Source organism: Megalopta genalis, chromosome 3, assembly GCF_051020955.1.
Source record: "Megalopta genalis isolate 19385.01 chromosome 3, iyMegGena1_principal, whole genome shotgun sequence".
NCBI classification, from domain to species: Eukaryota; Metazoa; Arthropoda; class Insecta; order Hymenoptera; family Halictidae; genus Megalopta; species Megalopta genalis.
Window position 1 is genome coordinate 835,338 of NC_135015.1, and position 17,757 is coordinate 853,094.

Here is a 17,757-nt window from a genome sequence, read left to right on the forward strand (position 1 = left end):
TACTGTACCACTATTTCTAACGAAAAATATTCGACGACAATCGTGAATACGATTGTTGAAGGAATTGTTTAAATGAATATTAAAGAAGAAAACACTAACATTCTATACAATGTATCAAATAATTAAGATGAAAGTATTTTCGTGAGCAGCTCCTATGCGATAAAAGAAGAATGGGGTCATCAAGAAATGGTTGTACCAACTGATAACCGATAAACGATTCTTAATAGTTGTAAATAGTTGATGGAATATAAATGTTGCAGTAAAGTTAGTAAATTTCAAATTGTTAGCGTCTCAAAAATAATAATACAATTAAATGTTTTTGAAGTATACACGTCGAGGAATAGTACGACTTTGACTGGTACATCCGGCGAATAAATAACCTTATACGACATCTCGCCTCGAAATTATCGCGATAATTTACTTTGTTGAATGTGAACTATAAATGCACCGTTATAGTTCAATCGGAAATTTCCTGCGTTAGACATGAACGGTATAATTATATTCAACGAGACTATCTGAGGAAGGAAAACGGAAGCGATTGCGCGCGAAATGTGATGCCGAATGCAAATGGACAAGTGTAGTAAATCGACTAGATGTGTTTTTGCTGTTTAAAAATGACGTGGGATGTCGGGAACTTATGACGAATACAAATGAAAAAGTAGCAGCAGATTCGACGAGGTATGTTTTTCCATTATAGATATTATGTACGATATCAGGAAATGATTGCGAGTGGAAATTGATGAGTATTTTAGATTGGTAACGAGCAACTTATACTAATTATGAATGTATAGGATGTTGATCTACGCTACCGTTCGTAAGTATGCGTTTGAACAATTGGAACAAACTAAGCGAAAGGTTCAATAATATGACCGTTCTTATACGAACGTGTTATAGACAAATTGTGAATTATACAATATGAATCGTTTTGTACGGTGGAAATTTTTAATAATGTTAACAATTTCACTCCCTTAATAATTTTATTTTGATTATTTAAGTACTCTATAGAAAATCTAAATAAATCTCAAGTATAATGAAAGTCATTCTTTCCTATTTAAAACATTTAGTTTCATTTATCTGTAGGAGTTCCTATTCATGTCAGAATATATTAAATTATATAATTAATATTAACTCAACGTGTACAGAACACAAAACAGTACCACTATATTTGACATTATTTTTCTGTACTTTATCCCAGATAGCACACGACGTCTAAAAAATATCCACGTTACGTCCTGGGATGTGTTCAACTGTGCATACTTATTCAAATGTATTTCGGTATAAACAGACATCGACATCACTAAATATAATATCCTAGTTTATTACGAGACAGCAGATTTTTATGAAAAATAAACATCGTCTGTATCAATTGTAAAGAATAGATCCTAGATAGCAAGTTTTGTCATTTTGGTAAATCAAAAATAATACATTGACATTTTATAAATTCTTTTAACTGTTCCACTATTTTAGATTCCGTATGGCATAAGCCATAAATGCATAAAATCCGCAGTCTACTGATTAATTTCCAATGTAGTAAAACGTATTACATAGACTATAAGTAATACTCTGTTCCAAAGTACTACATATATCAGTAAAATACAACTAAAAGTGATCTGCAACAACGATATATCCAACGTAACGTATTTAGCGTGAAAATAGTTTCAGGTGCAAAGGGTTAGTGTCGAAAACCTAGCAGGAATAGTTTTGCTTACTTATTCAAACAGATACAGGACAAGGTTTATCGACTTACTTGCGGGAGTCCAATAACGATGTTAGCATTCCCTTCGCCTTTGTAAACACAATCCTCGACGGAGAGTGTCGTGAGAGGAAGGGGAAGTTCTGAATTCGCCGGATAATCGTCGTCCGGGCTTCCGGTGGAAGTGGTCATCGGTTCCGAAGAAAACGCAGCGGTCGCCACAGGATTTCCTTCGTTGATTCTCATTGTTCTAGCCCCTGCGTTACTGCGAACACGGATAAACGCACTTATGAACAACAATCGTGCGAATCGTATTGTCGGGAACCTCGGTTGAGCCTCGATTCTATGGACTGACCAGATAACACAACGCGTTTGGATCACCAAACAATGATATTTCGATGCGATTCTGATTATATCTCAATGCGATAATGATTAATAAACTGAAAATATCTTTTAAAAATGAGCCGTTTATTTTGAAAGTGGCATAAGTCACTTTTTCAAAAAAATCGAGTTAATGGTAACACTAATTACAATTGAACGGTATCTTTTCATTTTTTAAAAATTTGCAATCAATAAGTTGAGAACTATTGAGATTTGTTCGAGAGAAGTTTTGCTAATTAACGGTATAACAAACATGTTTATCTTGAAAGTGGCGTAAGTCGCTGTACTCAGGAAATTAATTGCGGGGCTTAGTGTAAAAGATATAGAAACGTGTGATAAGTGTGTGTGAAGTATTGTTTTGAATTATTTCCAGTATTTTTAAAAAAGTTGTGATCACTGGACTTATTTTTATAAGTGCGAAACTTTAGATGAAAAAGATGAATTTCTAACTTTGGATTTGTCACCAAAAAGAGGAAGACCTAGGTGTTATTCATAAATAGAAATGGATCCGTTATACGCTGGATCTCGTCCTGTTTCTTCAGCAAAATACAAAGACATGATGGACTTGCTTAATTATATACCCCCAATATACCACAGCTATTTAAAAAATTTGAAACAAAACACGATTTCCCAGGACTTAATCACTCCTATTGATGACGAAAATTAAATTGAACTGATGTATTTTCATATAAATTACTTATACTTATGTTTCAAAATGTACTAATTATCTTTGTATTTTATGAATATTAAAATAAAAAATACTTGTATCAAACCTTTATATTAAATATGTTCATGGTATAAATTATTATTATATATGTAATTTATTCAACAATTTTAGTAAATCACTGTCCTTTCAAAACATCACTTCAGTAAAATATGTCGGACAAAATTAATATATGTCAGCCATTTTTCTAAACTATTTATTTTGAAAGTGGCTCAAGTCACTTTACCGTAATGAAAAGTGGTGATTTTTTAAATATTTATACGAAATTATTTATACTGAGAAAAATATCAGTATCCTGAGATAACAGATACAAGTAAATCTTCTCGAAAGTTAGCATCCATATTTTTAAACGTGTTAAAACGCAAACCCTTAAATATATCGACTTAGAAACAAAGTGACTTATGCCACTTTCAAAATAAACGGCTCAAATACAAAACGATCTACGTTATTTTATCGAAGTATGGTTTAACTGTTCTGACCGAAGGGACTGTATACATTTTTATTCTAAATGTGCGTTCACGCGGTTCACAATAGAGTGTTTAAAATTAGTATCGCGCACGCGCGCAATATACAGCACTCAAATGTGCATAATTCCAAAATCTATGATACAAACCAATGTAATTGAGCGATATACATTATTAAATTGTATTAAGAAATGTATTTCGATTAAAGTGGATTCAGTAATCTATTTTCATTAAAGCGTACCAGAAAATATATTCCAATTAAAGTGTATTAGGAAATATATTCTAATCAAGGTGTATTGTAGAATGTATTCTAATTAATATTTATTGTTAATAAATATAGAATAAGTAGCCCAAGAAAAACAGGTTTCGAGAATGAAATTTTTATGATATACGAGTTCGAACGCAGGATAAAATGTTGAAAGTCTGCTATTCTTCAGCTGCCACACTCGAGTTTTTACAAACTTTGCACACATTGATTTGGAAGTTAGCAGTCTAATGCGCAGTTACCGTTGCAGCAATGTTTATGACAGACGTGGTAGTATCAACCTAAATTTTATTCAAATCGAAAGAGGCCATATCCGAAGTATTCTTGCTGGATAATATCAGCAGGATAATCGAAGGTTTGGTTAAACGATTTTCGCGCGGTAATCGAAATTCTGCAATGATTTTCATGGACCAAGCTTGTATCTATTAAGTTCAGTAATAGGTAACTACGTGGTAATTACGTGGCAGCGTACAGTAATTAAACGGTCCTTTATTTCAATGGAAAAATAACACAATGTTTGAGAATCTTTTCGAAACTCAACGTCCGAGGCTTTTGTTTATCAATTTTGGGAAACATAGATGATAATTTTAGTTTTAATATATAAGACTGTAACACTATAAGTAAAGTAGAACAATTTTAGTAAAAATTATTTAGTTAATAGACTACGGACTTGAACGCAAACTCATAGCGTTAGTAATTATTGGACTGCGCATTTTATACATTTATGGCAAAATTGAGTAGAAAAAGTATAGAACGGTAGAAAAATTGAAGGAATTCGAGAATGCCGAAGCATCATTCTTAATTTATTACGATTGTAATAGAAAGAAAGACACTTCTAACTGGCTACTGTTTCTCACAATTGATGCAGATAATTTTTATTTTGCACAGACAAACGCAGTATAGTAATTAGATCATGAAAACTAGCATAAGCAAAAATTGATTTTGTGAACTTAAAAAAGCTTGCAGTAAGAACAAAATAAAAACGTCATCATGAACGCATGTACATTCGGTGGTCCTTAGTTATAGGGTCAACAATTTTTTTTGCAATTTGGTCGGTCTTATCCTCCTAAATCATGACACTTGGTGAGATAATGACGGCTGCAAAATTCTAGTGTGAGTGAATAACGGAAACTCGTGCCGTATTTCAATTGTAGTTTTGAATTATAATAATTTCACGTCACTATTATTATAATTGAATTTTCTTATTTTAGAAAAAGCGCTTGCACTTCTTCAAATAAATATACAATGTCTTAGATATTTAGAAATAAAATGTATGTATTACAAAATATAGCAAAATATATCAAAAAAGTCATTAATTTTTCTACTTTAACATAGTGATGTGGAACGAAACATGTATTGTACCTAGTTGCAAGAACCATAATCTACACATTATTATGTATTACTGATATCGATTGTTATAATTAAGTATGCAAGTGTAATAAAACTCGTAAGAGATTTCCTAAAATAAAAAAATGTATATAAGTAATTATTAATTATTACATTATTATGTATTATTGATATCGATTGTTATAATTAAGTATACAGGTGTAATCAAACTCATAAGAGATTTCCTAAAATAAAAAAATGTATATAAATAATTACAAAATGTTATGATTATATTAAGAAGAAATATTATTACAATTTAACTTACGTAAAAAAATATATAATGAAAAATGGAGAGAAGTAAAGTAAAATAATATATTTACATATTGGTGATATTCATTAAACCAGATTGCGTTGCATCAGGATACTGTTTTCTATACTCTTCTACTAACTGTAATATATCTTGTTTATTTTCTTGATTTTTTGTTAACAAATTATTTTATCCTGACATCAACTTTACGACTCATTCTACATCATTCATTATTTGTATAAATTTTGCAGTATCATTTTCTCTCATTGACGGATCTTTTTGTTAAAAAATCTGTAGATGAATTAAAAATCGGTTGAAGAATTTACGGCTCTCTTCTAAAATGAAAATTTCTATTCCAACATTGACCTAATATGCCACATCTTGTATAATTACTTTTCTTGGTAAGTTTTCTACTTGGACTGTTTTTAAACTTTCAACAAGTTTTTCATATTCAAAGATGAACTTGCATGAAAAGAAGATAAAGCTGCAGTTTCTGGTGTAACGTACCATAAATGTCTTCCAAATTTATGCAGTCCTATTCGGCTAACGATTGCGTCACTTTTTTGTTTTCCCACAGTTGTTTCTAATAAATATATCTTATCAGAACTTCCAGTCTCCATTTTTATACAAAATCACTTTCACACTTTGAACGATACTCTGCGAAGTGTATATCTTAAAATCTTAACGATTACTAAAAAGGAGACGCTTTGCTACCACCACGGTTAAATTGCCGATGAGTAATAATTGAGGACCTTTCTGGAAAAGGGGCACATAAGCCAAAATGTCGAATTGAGTAAACCGCGTCAGAAGTTTTCGTTTTAGTTTTGTCAATATATAACTATGCTTGGATTGTTAACTAATTGGTTCATAATGAAATTTGTTGACCCCTTAAAGTGTTCAGTATAAATTTGTAATACACACTAATGCCATTTTGAAAATAAACTAACATATTTTAACAATTCTATGGGCCCTTATTCCATAAAAATCGAGGAAAAAATCATACCTTTTATATTATTTGAGGTGTTTGAGAAAAATAGAAAATATTACTTTTAACAAGTTTTACAAAAAGCACTGCAGTTATCGCAATTGCTGGAATATTGACATAAAATTTTAGAGAGAGAGAGAGAGAGGGGAACACTTTTAAACATTTGGAAGTTAGTTAGAAACAATTTACCGAAAAGGGGCCCATAGACCTATGGGCCCTTTTTCCAGAAAAGTCCTCAATTACCTTTAAAACGGTCAAAGAATTCCTTCACAGGGGACAGGATCTCAAGTCTCAGGTAGTAATTTACTCACGCAGCGGTGTGATTCAGACGTTACATGGTAAACGCAATACTAACCGAAATTGAAAGATTTTAAATACATAAGTAATAAATTGTATTTTTATTACAGAAAAGTAGCCTAAAATAATAGAACGAAATTTTGTCTGATACTGATATAAAATCATTCTAACTTCAAATTTTAACATAAGTACGGCACGGGTTCCCGTTGTCCCATCAAGCTGAATTTGTTGAAATTTGACATTTCTCACGAAATGTCATGATTCAGAAGGGTAAGACAAACAAAATCGAAAGTTGAAAAATAAGGACCATCCTAATGTACATATTTCCCGATATTCGCACATTTGAAGATCTACAAAATGCAATATACATATTAGCAATTGGTATGCACAGTTTGGCAGTTTTATTGTTACGGTACGTCATAGCAGAGTTGGCATTATATTTCGGTATTTCAATGTGAACTAAAACTCAATTTTTTCTATACAAAGAATGAACTTTAATCAGTCAAATATTTTCCATTCTATCTGATGAACTTTTACCATCTTTCTGGTAACTTCATGAAGTCCTTGCGCGTTCATGAAACTTCTGGTCCTTATCAGTAAAAAACTCAATCAAGTACGTTTTGAGTCTATCGTTATTATTGAAATTTTTACCATTTAAAAAGTTTTATGCTATATACTATAAAGTACGTGTTCCTAAAGATATATGAGGTCTCGCATTGTCGTGGTTGAACACAATTCCTTTGCGACTTGCCAATTCTGGTCTTTTCACCTATTTCACCTATTGCTTCCACTAATTTCATAAGTTCTTGACAGTAAACATCTGAGTTGATCGTTTGGTTGCTTGGAAGCAACTTAAAATGCACAACACCTTTATATAGTCCCACCAAATTGACAGCATGATCTTTTTCTGATGCAATTCAGCTTTCGATATGGTTTGTGGTGGTTTATCACGCTTGGATCATGGCCCTTTTCGATTAATGTTATAGTGAACGATCCATTTTTCATCACCAGTGATAATTCGTTTCAAAAAATGGTCGATTGCATTACGTTTAAAATGCGTATCGCATATACTGATTCGTTGTGTTAAGTGAATTTCTTTCAATTCATGCGGAATCCAAACATCGAGCTTCTTAACTAGTCCAAGACATCTTATGTGATATTCAATTGTTATGTGTGATATGTTTAACCTTTTTGCAATTTCACGTACAGTTATATGACGATTCGATTCAATTATGGCTTCGATTTTGTCATCGACAATTTCAGGAAGTGGACCAGAACGTTGATCATCTTTAAGTGAAAAATCTTCAGAACGAAATTTTTTTAACAAAATCTGACAAGTGGATTCTGTTAAGCAATCGACGCCATAAATTTCACATATCTCTTTGTGAGTCTCGGCCGCTTTCTTACCTTTATGAAAATAAAAAAGTAAAATGTGTCGAAATTTATTTTTGCACTCCATGTTAAAATTGACAGCAAACTATCAGCTATAAACAAAACTACACGGGATTTGTTTCTGTAGTAACCTAAACATGTCAACTACCAAAGCTGAAAACAAAAAAATTATAACTTTAACAAAAGTATAACAATACAAACATAACGCTATCTATTGATGCAAACCGAAATTACTTTCTTGCCAACCCAATAGATTTAGAATATTTAGATAAAGATTGTTTAGTCATATCTCAAGAATCAATCTACCCAAAAGTAACAGACTTTTCGACGAAGCAGGTGACGAAAAAGTTAATTGCAAAAATTAACATAGAAGAAGTTAATCGATAAACTATGGAAAAGTTCTTTAAATATTCTATAATTACATTCAAATCGATTATTTTCGGAATTAATTCCTGTAATTAAATATGTTCAATATAATTTTGTATAAATATAAAAATGTTCGAATAACAAATAACTTCTTATTCAGATGAATTTTTAATAAGATCTAATTTAGATAAATTGTTATCTGTATACATTTTTATTTGATTGGATATTTATTCGATAACATCGAATCACAAATTTGATTCGTCAATTCTTATCTCTTAACTGTCATTCGAATAAACTTTTGTCCAACTCTGTGATAAACTCGTCTACCATTTCTTATATTGATTCTCTGCAATTTTTGCATGAAATTATTATCTACAAAAAGCTATGTAATTGAATCTTGAAATCATATCACACTGTTTAAAACAGCGTAGTGGTTGACTGTTATAAGTTGTGAACTCCATAGAATGACTATAGTTTGAGCCACTCGCAGCGTTACTAGCTTGTTCGCAGTAGATAGAAAGATAGTGGTCTATTTTCATGGTTGAAAAGGAACGATAAATAATTTTCTGGAAATTTTTTGAATGAGGTAATCAAGGTATTTTCCACATTTTGTAAATGATGACCTCGGGGTGCTCCTCGTCGGTCTTTTTGTAATTATTTCAGCGTTAACTTCGCCACACACCGTACTCCTATACACGTGGATGATGTGTTACGTGTGCACGCCCTATAAGAGCACAATACATCGCCTACAAGCGAACAAAGCCGAATAAGGGGACTCCACTCGTAGACGCTCCTGTATATGGCCAAGGGACAACACGCGAGAAACGTTTTACTCTTCAGAATAAAACAACTTTTTGCAGTCTACAAGGCATAGCCGCAAAGTCAACTTCAATTGATTATATAAAAAACAAACGACACTTCATTTTCAATGGATTCTACATTTCGTGATATTAAAATAGCACCCCACCTTTAAGTATGACAATTTATTACACGTCCTGTCATACGCTAAAATATTCGAACGTCAATAACTTTTTCAAAACTGGACCAAAAGACATGAATTTTTTTTTGGAAGTATTAAGCAATGTGTAAATAAATTTTTACAAAAATTGCAATTGGTTGAGATGACAACAACGTTTTTTAAATTAGAACCGAAAACGAAAATTTAAATAATGCATTCGGTTAATGTAAAAACAAGTTACACGCATTGAAAGAAATTAAAATCTCCAAATTTCTTACAGTTACATTTGTTGGTCGAAAGTCGTGAAAATTGTGTTTTTTGCTATTTCTAATTGCTTGCAGTTGCTCATCAACTAATTTCAATGAAATTTGAAGCATGTATGTAAGCTATAAAATTGTTTACATTTGCGTTCTAGACTCAGATAAAAAGATTCAATCGTTCTCTTATCTTATTTGTTGTCATTTCAAACAAATTCAATTTTTGCAAAAGTTTGTTTTGACATTGTCCACTGAACTAGTTAAAGTAATTCAGTCCAATTTCGAAACAGTTATTCCATTTTAAAAGGTGTTCAAATATTTTTGGGACTGACTGAATGTAAATAGAGCTGCACTTTGTTCGGCAAGCGTGTGTTTATTTCGCAACATTTCGAAGATGATTCCAATTGATGTTATTCATTGAACATGAAACGATGAAACAGTTTCGGAATTATCTTCCTGCAATTGAAATGAAATTGTCGGCACTAAATATTTTTATGCTGTGCATTATGTAAAGTCCATAAGCTTTTGGAAGATGATAAGAATAATTGACGTCATAAACCTCAGCTTATAACTGCACTTCGGTAAATGATCTAAACTGCATCATAAATGTACACGCAGCATACAAAGTGTAAAATATGTCTGTAACGATGAAAGCAACCTGACAAGGTGTTACTTTGCAAGTATCGAATGTACGCCTTATTTTGTTATAAAACATGGAAAACGAAAAAAATGCTATTTAAACCGAGTTCATAAACTTCAATTACTAGCTTCACATAAAATTGCTAAGTTTTACAAATTTTTCTCTTCCATTGATTTTCTAATTTCAGTTTGTTGTTTCTATTTTCCTTTCTATTGCATTCACATCATCTGCAAGTCAAGAGAAAGTAGATAGCAAACAAAGTATGCATATCAAAAATAAATACTGCCATTCTAACGGTACAAAACATGTCACTTATTTTATGCAGAGTTGAAAACAGACGAAACAACTTTCTATATTTCAATTTTTACTCTGTGGTGATCTATGTATACCTCAGTCATCACCCTACAGTGATCTATATTTTAATTATCACTCTCTAGTGATCTATATTTTAATTACCACTCGAAACATTCAAAATCTTTTTGAATCTTCTTAAATCTTTCTAAACATAAAGACACTGAATGGAATCCTAGTGCAAAAATCTGCAAAGAAGTTTGAATCCAACGAAACAATTGCAAAGATTATGCAATACATAAGATGGAAATCTGGTTAATGATCATTAGAAATTACGTTCAGAGCTATCCGCCATTTCATGATTGAGTAGAAACAGTGATTATAGTATATATTGATTTTGTTTTGCAAAATTATTTAATATTTGCATTTTATTTTTAGGTATAATGAATCACGAAATTCTTGCATTTATTACTTATATGAAAAATTTATTTACAGTTCCCTGATTATGTAATATTTCTTCGTTTCACTTAAGTGGCCAAGGCTTTTACCCAAATACAAATGAATAATTATAGATTCAAAATACAGTGATCATGCCCAAGCGATTACATGAAGTAATAAAACAAGAGGCTTAACCGACAAAATATTAATATTATGATAACATGATTAAAAATATTTTCATTTTATATAAAATTAATGTAATTCATTCACTGTTCGAATATTTTTGCGACGTTAAATTTTGTCATTTGTAATTAAATTTTTGTTTTAAATGTCCAAATATTTCATTTTGTCCATAATACCATCGATAAAAACTAGTTCACCTACACTTACAGACGAGATACAACCCCACACTATTATACTCCTACCACCGTGTTTCATTGCCGGTCTTAAATTTGAAATGTTTAATTCTGTATTTACTTTACGCAACACCATTTTTTGACTGTCGGATCCATAAAGATTAAATTTGCTTTCATCCGAAAATATTACATCATTCCACTACCAATTGTCTTTGTAAAAATATTCTTTTTCAAAGCTCAATCTTTTCTAGCGATTTGCTTCATTTACGTATAGCTTTCTACGAGGAACTCTTTCGTTGTAATCATAAGTTCTTAATACCCGTCGCATTGTGTCCGGGTGTACCTTCTTCCCAGATTCTACGAACAATAATTTGGCTATATCACTGTATGATTTTCCCTTTTCCTTGTGATAAATAACCAATTGTCGGATTTCAAAAAACATATTTCTTCCTTTTCGTCCCATTTTCACAAGTAAAGCGTCTGATATCAACAATTATTTCTGTGGTACCGAGTTCTAGCAACGAATTTTTATTTGTTTATAAAATTTGTTTATAAACAATGTGTGTTAGCGGCGTCGTCAATGTAGTACAGTATTTTACTCTGGCATCTAAGATGTGTCCGAAATTTTTGCGACGTTAAATTTTATCACAATCTTGTTTATCGCTTATTATACAAAAGAACATGTGCAATAAATAAACAAAATTGATGTTTCTACTTACTTTAAGAAGTGCTTTATTATATGAGAAAACAATTGATTCAATAATACTATCATAAACAATAAAAAGGAGCAATAATTTTTCTAACAATATCGTGTCCGAATATTAGTGCGGGTCACTGTAACTGTTACATTTTTAGTGATATTTGAACAAAAGCTCAACAAAATATCATATTTGTATTATTTCTATTTTCTATTATTTCTAATATTATATATATATATATATATATATATAAATTCATAAATATGGTGTTTTGTTAAATTTTTGCTTAAATATCACTAAAAATATGAAAGTTATTTAGTGTCTATAATTATTCACACCGCTGTATTTGAGGAAAACCAGGTAGCTTTAGGCACTTAAACCATACGTAGAAACATTACATTATCAGTGAACACAACATTACGTTAAAAATTTTCATGTATTCATAATTAAAACATGTTTTGAAGAAATGACAAAGCATCAAGTTCAATACAATTTCGTATCGCAATTAGTATGCAGGAACTAAAATTTTGTTCGAATGTGAAATATAAATTGTAATTGAATGAGGCATAAAAATTCTAATTGAATGTGACACAGAAATTCTGATTATAAATATGAAATAAAAATTCTAACTGAATTCAATCGGATGTTACATTTCCATTTTAATAATGATAAATGGCACCGAAAACTTTCGCGACTGATACTATCGCGAGCCAATAAAATTAGAAAGTCTTATCAGCGGAATTTGCTTTTCTTAATTAATGGATGATAGATGGCCATCTTATGTCGTAATGAGATTCCCTTGGGGCATCGTGTCGCGTAAAGAAAACGTTGATGACCGTAATTTCTCTACGCGCCGCGGATTATTTGATCGTGCCACCGAGGGAACGACGACGACGTGGGAATGAAATTAGAGAAAGTTTCTGAAAGGTGGCACCGAGGCTTGGGCCCTGCGAGGTCCAAATTTTCGTGGCGCAAATGTCGACCGGTCGAGTTTCAATCGATCGCGAAAAATTATAATATCCACGTTCACGCTCGAAATTGCGAAACAACTGCGCGGCCACTCTCGAGTCAGCTGCTGACTATTGATGGATTCAAACTCGTTCCACGGTTTCACATCAAAATGCTATAGATCAGGCTACTGTTGACCTGTGCTCGAACGTGATGTCAACGACGAAACACATTTCCGTTCCGTCGCCGTGTAATCTTTGCTACTATAAAATTTCGTCGATTCACGCTGCATATTTGGTGCATTCGGAAATAAAAGATCTAAAATGTCTGAGCTATAATTCCTTAAATTACACACACGTAAGATCAATAATTTATAACTAATTTATACTATATACTATTGGGTTGGCAACTAAGTAATTGCCGATTTCAGTTATAGATGTCTCTCACTCCCATTTTTATGATATCCGTAAATGTTATATTATAAAATTATTATGTTATTTTTTATTATCCGTGAATGTTAGCAACTGGACAAGTTGAATGCAGCGGTCAAGGGAAAGCGAGCAGAATTGGTCAATCGTAAAGGTGTCACATTTTCCAGCAGGACAATGCTAGGGCCGCACACGTCTTTGTCCACTCGGCAAAAATTGATGGATATTGGTTGGGAATTGATGTTACACCCACCATATAGCCCTGATCTCGCGCCATCGGATTACCACTTATTTCGATCCCTGGACAACTCCCTTCGTGGTAAAACTTTTAACGATGATGACGCTGTAAAATCTCACTTAACTCAGTTTTTGGCCGAAAAGGATCAGGCTTTCTACGAGCGTGAAATTTTCAAGTTGTCAGAGAGATGGCAAAAGGTCATCGAACAAAATGGAAAATATATTACAGATTAAACTTTATCCCAAGTAAAACAAACTTTTTATTTCATTGAACAAATCGGCAATTACTTAGTTGCCAACCCAATATATCATGCTACAATTCGTGAAGTGTACTTCCTCTTGGTACCATTGGGAAGGTTAACTATCCGCAACTGTCTTGTAATACACATGCAATAAAAGAATGTAAAACTTTATGTGTTCAATGCGACAATGTATAAATAAATTTTTCTTTCGAATTCACGTGCATAAAACTTTATTTTTTATTCCTCCGCACACATGACAAGTAAAACTGTATGTTCCATCTTACAGTAAACGTGAAATAGTTGTAGGGGTCAGAATTGACCTAGCCACCGCTCGTCGCGGTCCGTCGTTCGAGGGTTAAGCAGTCCAGGACGAGAACAGAAATTGCTTTGCTCTGATTGCTTGGCGATATACTGCCGATTGGATGCGCAATAAAATGTTTTATGGAAAAACGCGCGGAAGTCCAAATATTCGTGTATGTACGTAATGATGTATGAAGTAATTAATAATAATTTAATCGTAATAAACTCCGTGAATATAAACTCTGACTACAATTAAACAGTAAATTACAGACTACATTAAATTCAGTATTGATTGCAATTAATAATTTGTATCGAATTTAGTATTGAACATATATTTTACATGTAATGCACGAGTGTTTGTGAATATGGCCGATAACAACTGCAAAGTGAATGTAATTATTACGAATAAATAATTTTATCTAATCTCTGTTTCTTTAGATTTTTATATGAAAATTTTAATTTGTGATCTCTTCATTATAGAGAAATATAATAATTAGATTGCGCATCTTTATGCAAAATAAAGATTTTAATAAATCAAAAACAGTGTAACGAGACTTGAAAATTCTTCTAACGTCTTCGATGCTTCTCATTGCACTTACTAGATTTTGCCATAAATGCATAAAATTCACAGCCTACTCAATTACTAAAAGAATACTAATGCTATTTGTATATTAGGTCTACCGGAAAGTTCTGTCCGATAGTGTCACTTCAAATTTCAATCCATATGCACATGTTGATTTGAGACATATATGACTATCTCTCTTTATCATTGCATTTACACACGTGTAATCTCCGAAATAAACTGAAACAGAGATGTCTCATGTCATCATTAAGTGAGATGCGATCGTGAAAACATGGCTACCGATAATAATGCCAGACCGCATGTTGTTTTGGCGACTCGTCAGAAAATCGCAGAGCTAGGCTGGGAAATTCTGTCACATCCACCATACTCCCCAGACCTAGCATCCTCCGATTATCACTTGTTTCTCTCTTTGCAAAACTTTTTACAGGAAAAAAAATTCAAAACTGAAGCTGATGTGAATCAAGCACTAGTTGAGTTCTTCGCCTCTAAAAATAAATCATTTTTTAAAAATGGCATTTACAAGTTTCTATCACGCTGGCAAGAAGTCATAAGTAACGATGGAAAGTATATTCTACAATAAATATTATTAAATGTATGAAAATTGTGTAATATTTCAATTCAAAAACGGGCAGAACTTTCCGGTAGACCTAATAAATACTTGTAGGTAAGTAAAAGTACGTGCAAATATCTAACTTTTGTTAGAATAAGAATAATCTAAAGTTAGAGTTCTTCATAGTAATTTGTGGTTTCGTAAGAACCTTTTTACATTTACGTCAGGAAACTACTATTATTATCATATTCTATTGTCTATTAAAGTATTAAACGATGTTTCTACAAGCTTGATTTTCGGTCCGAGCAACGGAAAATATCTACAGATAACAAAGTCGGGCGAATACAGTAGGTAAGCGAGTTGCACAACACCTGCATGGCCACTGAGGTATGCATGTTGATGATGACTTGTAAAGTCAAAGGTTTTGTCCGTCACGTCGCTTTGCTCGATCTGCTAACTTGCAAAAGAACTGTTACATATGGTTCTAAAGTTTACACAACCGTTCGGTACAACATGTTTTTCGGAAGAAAATTGTTTTACGCAACTGCTAACAGATATACAATACGTATACTATACTTTACTTAAGCTCTATTTTACAATCGTGTTACAGTAACACTATACGGTGGCGTAAATAATTATAGACTCGAAGTAACTTGTACATTTTTTGTGATATTTAAGCAAGAACTTAACAAAACACCATGTTTATATATTTCTGAATCACAATTAATAAAAAATGGAAATATATAAATATAGCTTTTGTTTGGTTTTTGTTTAAATATCAGTAAAAATGTAAAAGTTACTTTGAGTTTATAATTATTTACAGCACTGTAGGGGACCTTCTTTGTGTATTAGAGTATTTATGTGTATTTATTATAATTAAATATTATATTTGTATATTAGATACAATAGAACACAGGAATAAATGTTAAGTTTTCGTGTAATAGTTTTCCATAATTAAATTGTAAAATTCAGAAGACATAAGTTTATCAGTAACATTGCAAACGACACTAAACAAAACCAAAGCAACAAAAAGAGAATAAAAAATACAGTCGAGTATTGCAATTGAGAAATAATTTTAAACTCTTACGTTTTCATATCTTTAACACTACTACGGTAGGGCCATTATGTTTCACTGCCATTTGGATCGAATTCTCACTGCATGAAAATTATAATAAAAATAGTACCTTGCTAAAGATGACTCTGAACAAATGATTTTACTGAACTGAATTGGTAACTCTAACAAGTAGTGCATTTACAAAAACATAACTTCCTGCCATAAATAAAGTCGTGTTAATGGATACGTCAGTTACGCATATTTTTTGAAGCAAGATATTACTTTTCTCCATATTTGCACAATACTACCGTTTATAGTAATGTTAATTTTTATATAATCAGTATTTACTTATCAAGTATGCTCGATGCTTCTGGTCTTTCGTAGCTACCGCGTACAGCATATTGTTGGGTTACTATTATAACTCGTTAGTTATTACAACTAATTTATAATATTTGGACAGGAAGTAATCTGATCAATAATTAACGATTGTAACTCGATAGTTATTATAACTGATTTACAATCATTTATAATAACTAACAAATTATAATAGTTAATGATTAATCTGTGTATCTAATTTATAATAAGTTATAATAAGTAAGGAGTTATAATAGTTAATTATTTATCAGATTATTTTTTGCCCAACTCTGGTCCAGTATGCTGTTTGTGTTTCACAAAAGTTCTCTATTGCAGCAGAGACTCCCTTATCTGAACATTTATTTTCACAATATTCTGGTATCCAAACGTTCCTTTCTCTAATCATTGTATTATTTAAATGCATTATTGCCTAGTAGAGAAGTTGAATAAAATGTGTACATAACAGAATGTTATGTGTGAATATTACAAAAATAAATCCTCGGATAAGAGAGTCTCCACTGTATTTGAATGAAAAGTTTCCTTATTCAAATTATTTTTTTAAACATTTTCTTAAGTAAATTGATTGGGTCATGTAAAACCCCACCACACTTATCACGTCACATTTTTATATCACACTGATACCGGATTAACGACTTTTCAGAAAAAGGCACAATAATCTGCATTTTTGGAATAGCAGTTTACTATGAATATAACAATAATACAGAGTCGTGTGAATACGTATTCATGTGCGGACTGATATACATATGTATGGATACATACGTACAGTCAAGCATAAAATGCAAATGCTCCATCTTATTCTCTCCTTCATGAAATGATATTATCAAGTAAAATCAAACATTGAATAAGTGAAAAATAATACTCGTGGCTGGATCACACTACAAGGCATTACCCACTGCCGTAAAAACCGTCGTAAAGTGTTTAGGTGTACGACTGTAATAAGGACATACGTTAAAAAACAGGTAGGTTATGCAATTTGTGTTCGATCAGTCATATAGAAGACAGTTGTCTCTTTACTTATTGAATGACCCTCGAATATAATCGTTGTCTAACCGCATCATTTTAAGATAACGCAAAAAGTGTACGCGTAGCCTGCGATTAAACAAGCCAAACCGACAATTTGCAATGAAAAGCTCAAACTCCTTGGAACCAGATCATAATCAACGCATGGTGTATAACGCCTACATTTTTTAATATTTAAGATT

The 17,757-nt window shown here is 31.9% G+C and overlaps 1 protein-coding gene across 6 annotated transcripts in view; it reads right to left on the bottom strand.

Moving 5' to 3' along the window:
- The window catches only part of Ipk1 (Inositol phosphate kinase 1), a 319,504-nt gene that overhangs the window by 64,935 nt on the left and 236,812 nt on the right, over nucleotides 1-17,757 (bottom strand). For all 6 annotated transcript variants that reach the window (XM_076519491.1, XM_076519490.1, XM_076519492.1 and 3 more), the window contains one exon: nucleotides 1,748-1,958. In XM_076519491.1, the coding sequence (XP_076375606.1) occupies nucleotides 1,748-1,939 (192 nt within the window). In that variant the 5' untranslated portion in view covers nucleotides 1,940-1,958. The remainder of the gene's footprint in view (nucleotides 1-1,747; nucleotides 1,959-17,757) is intronic.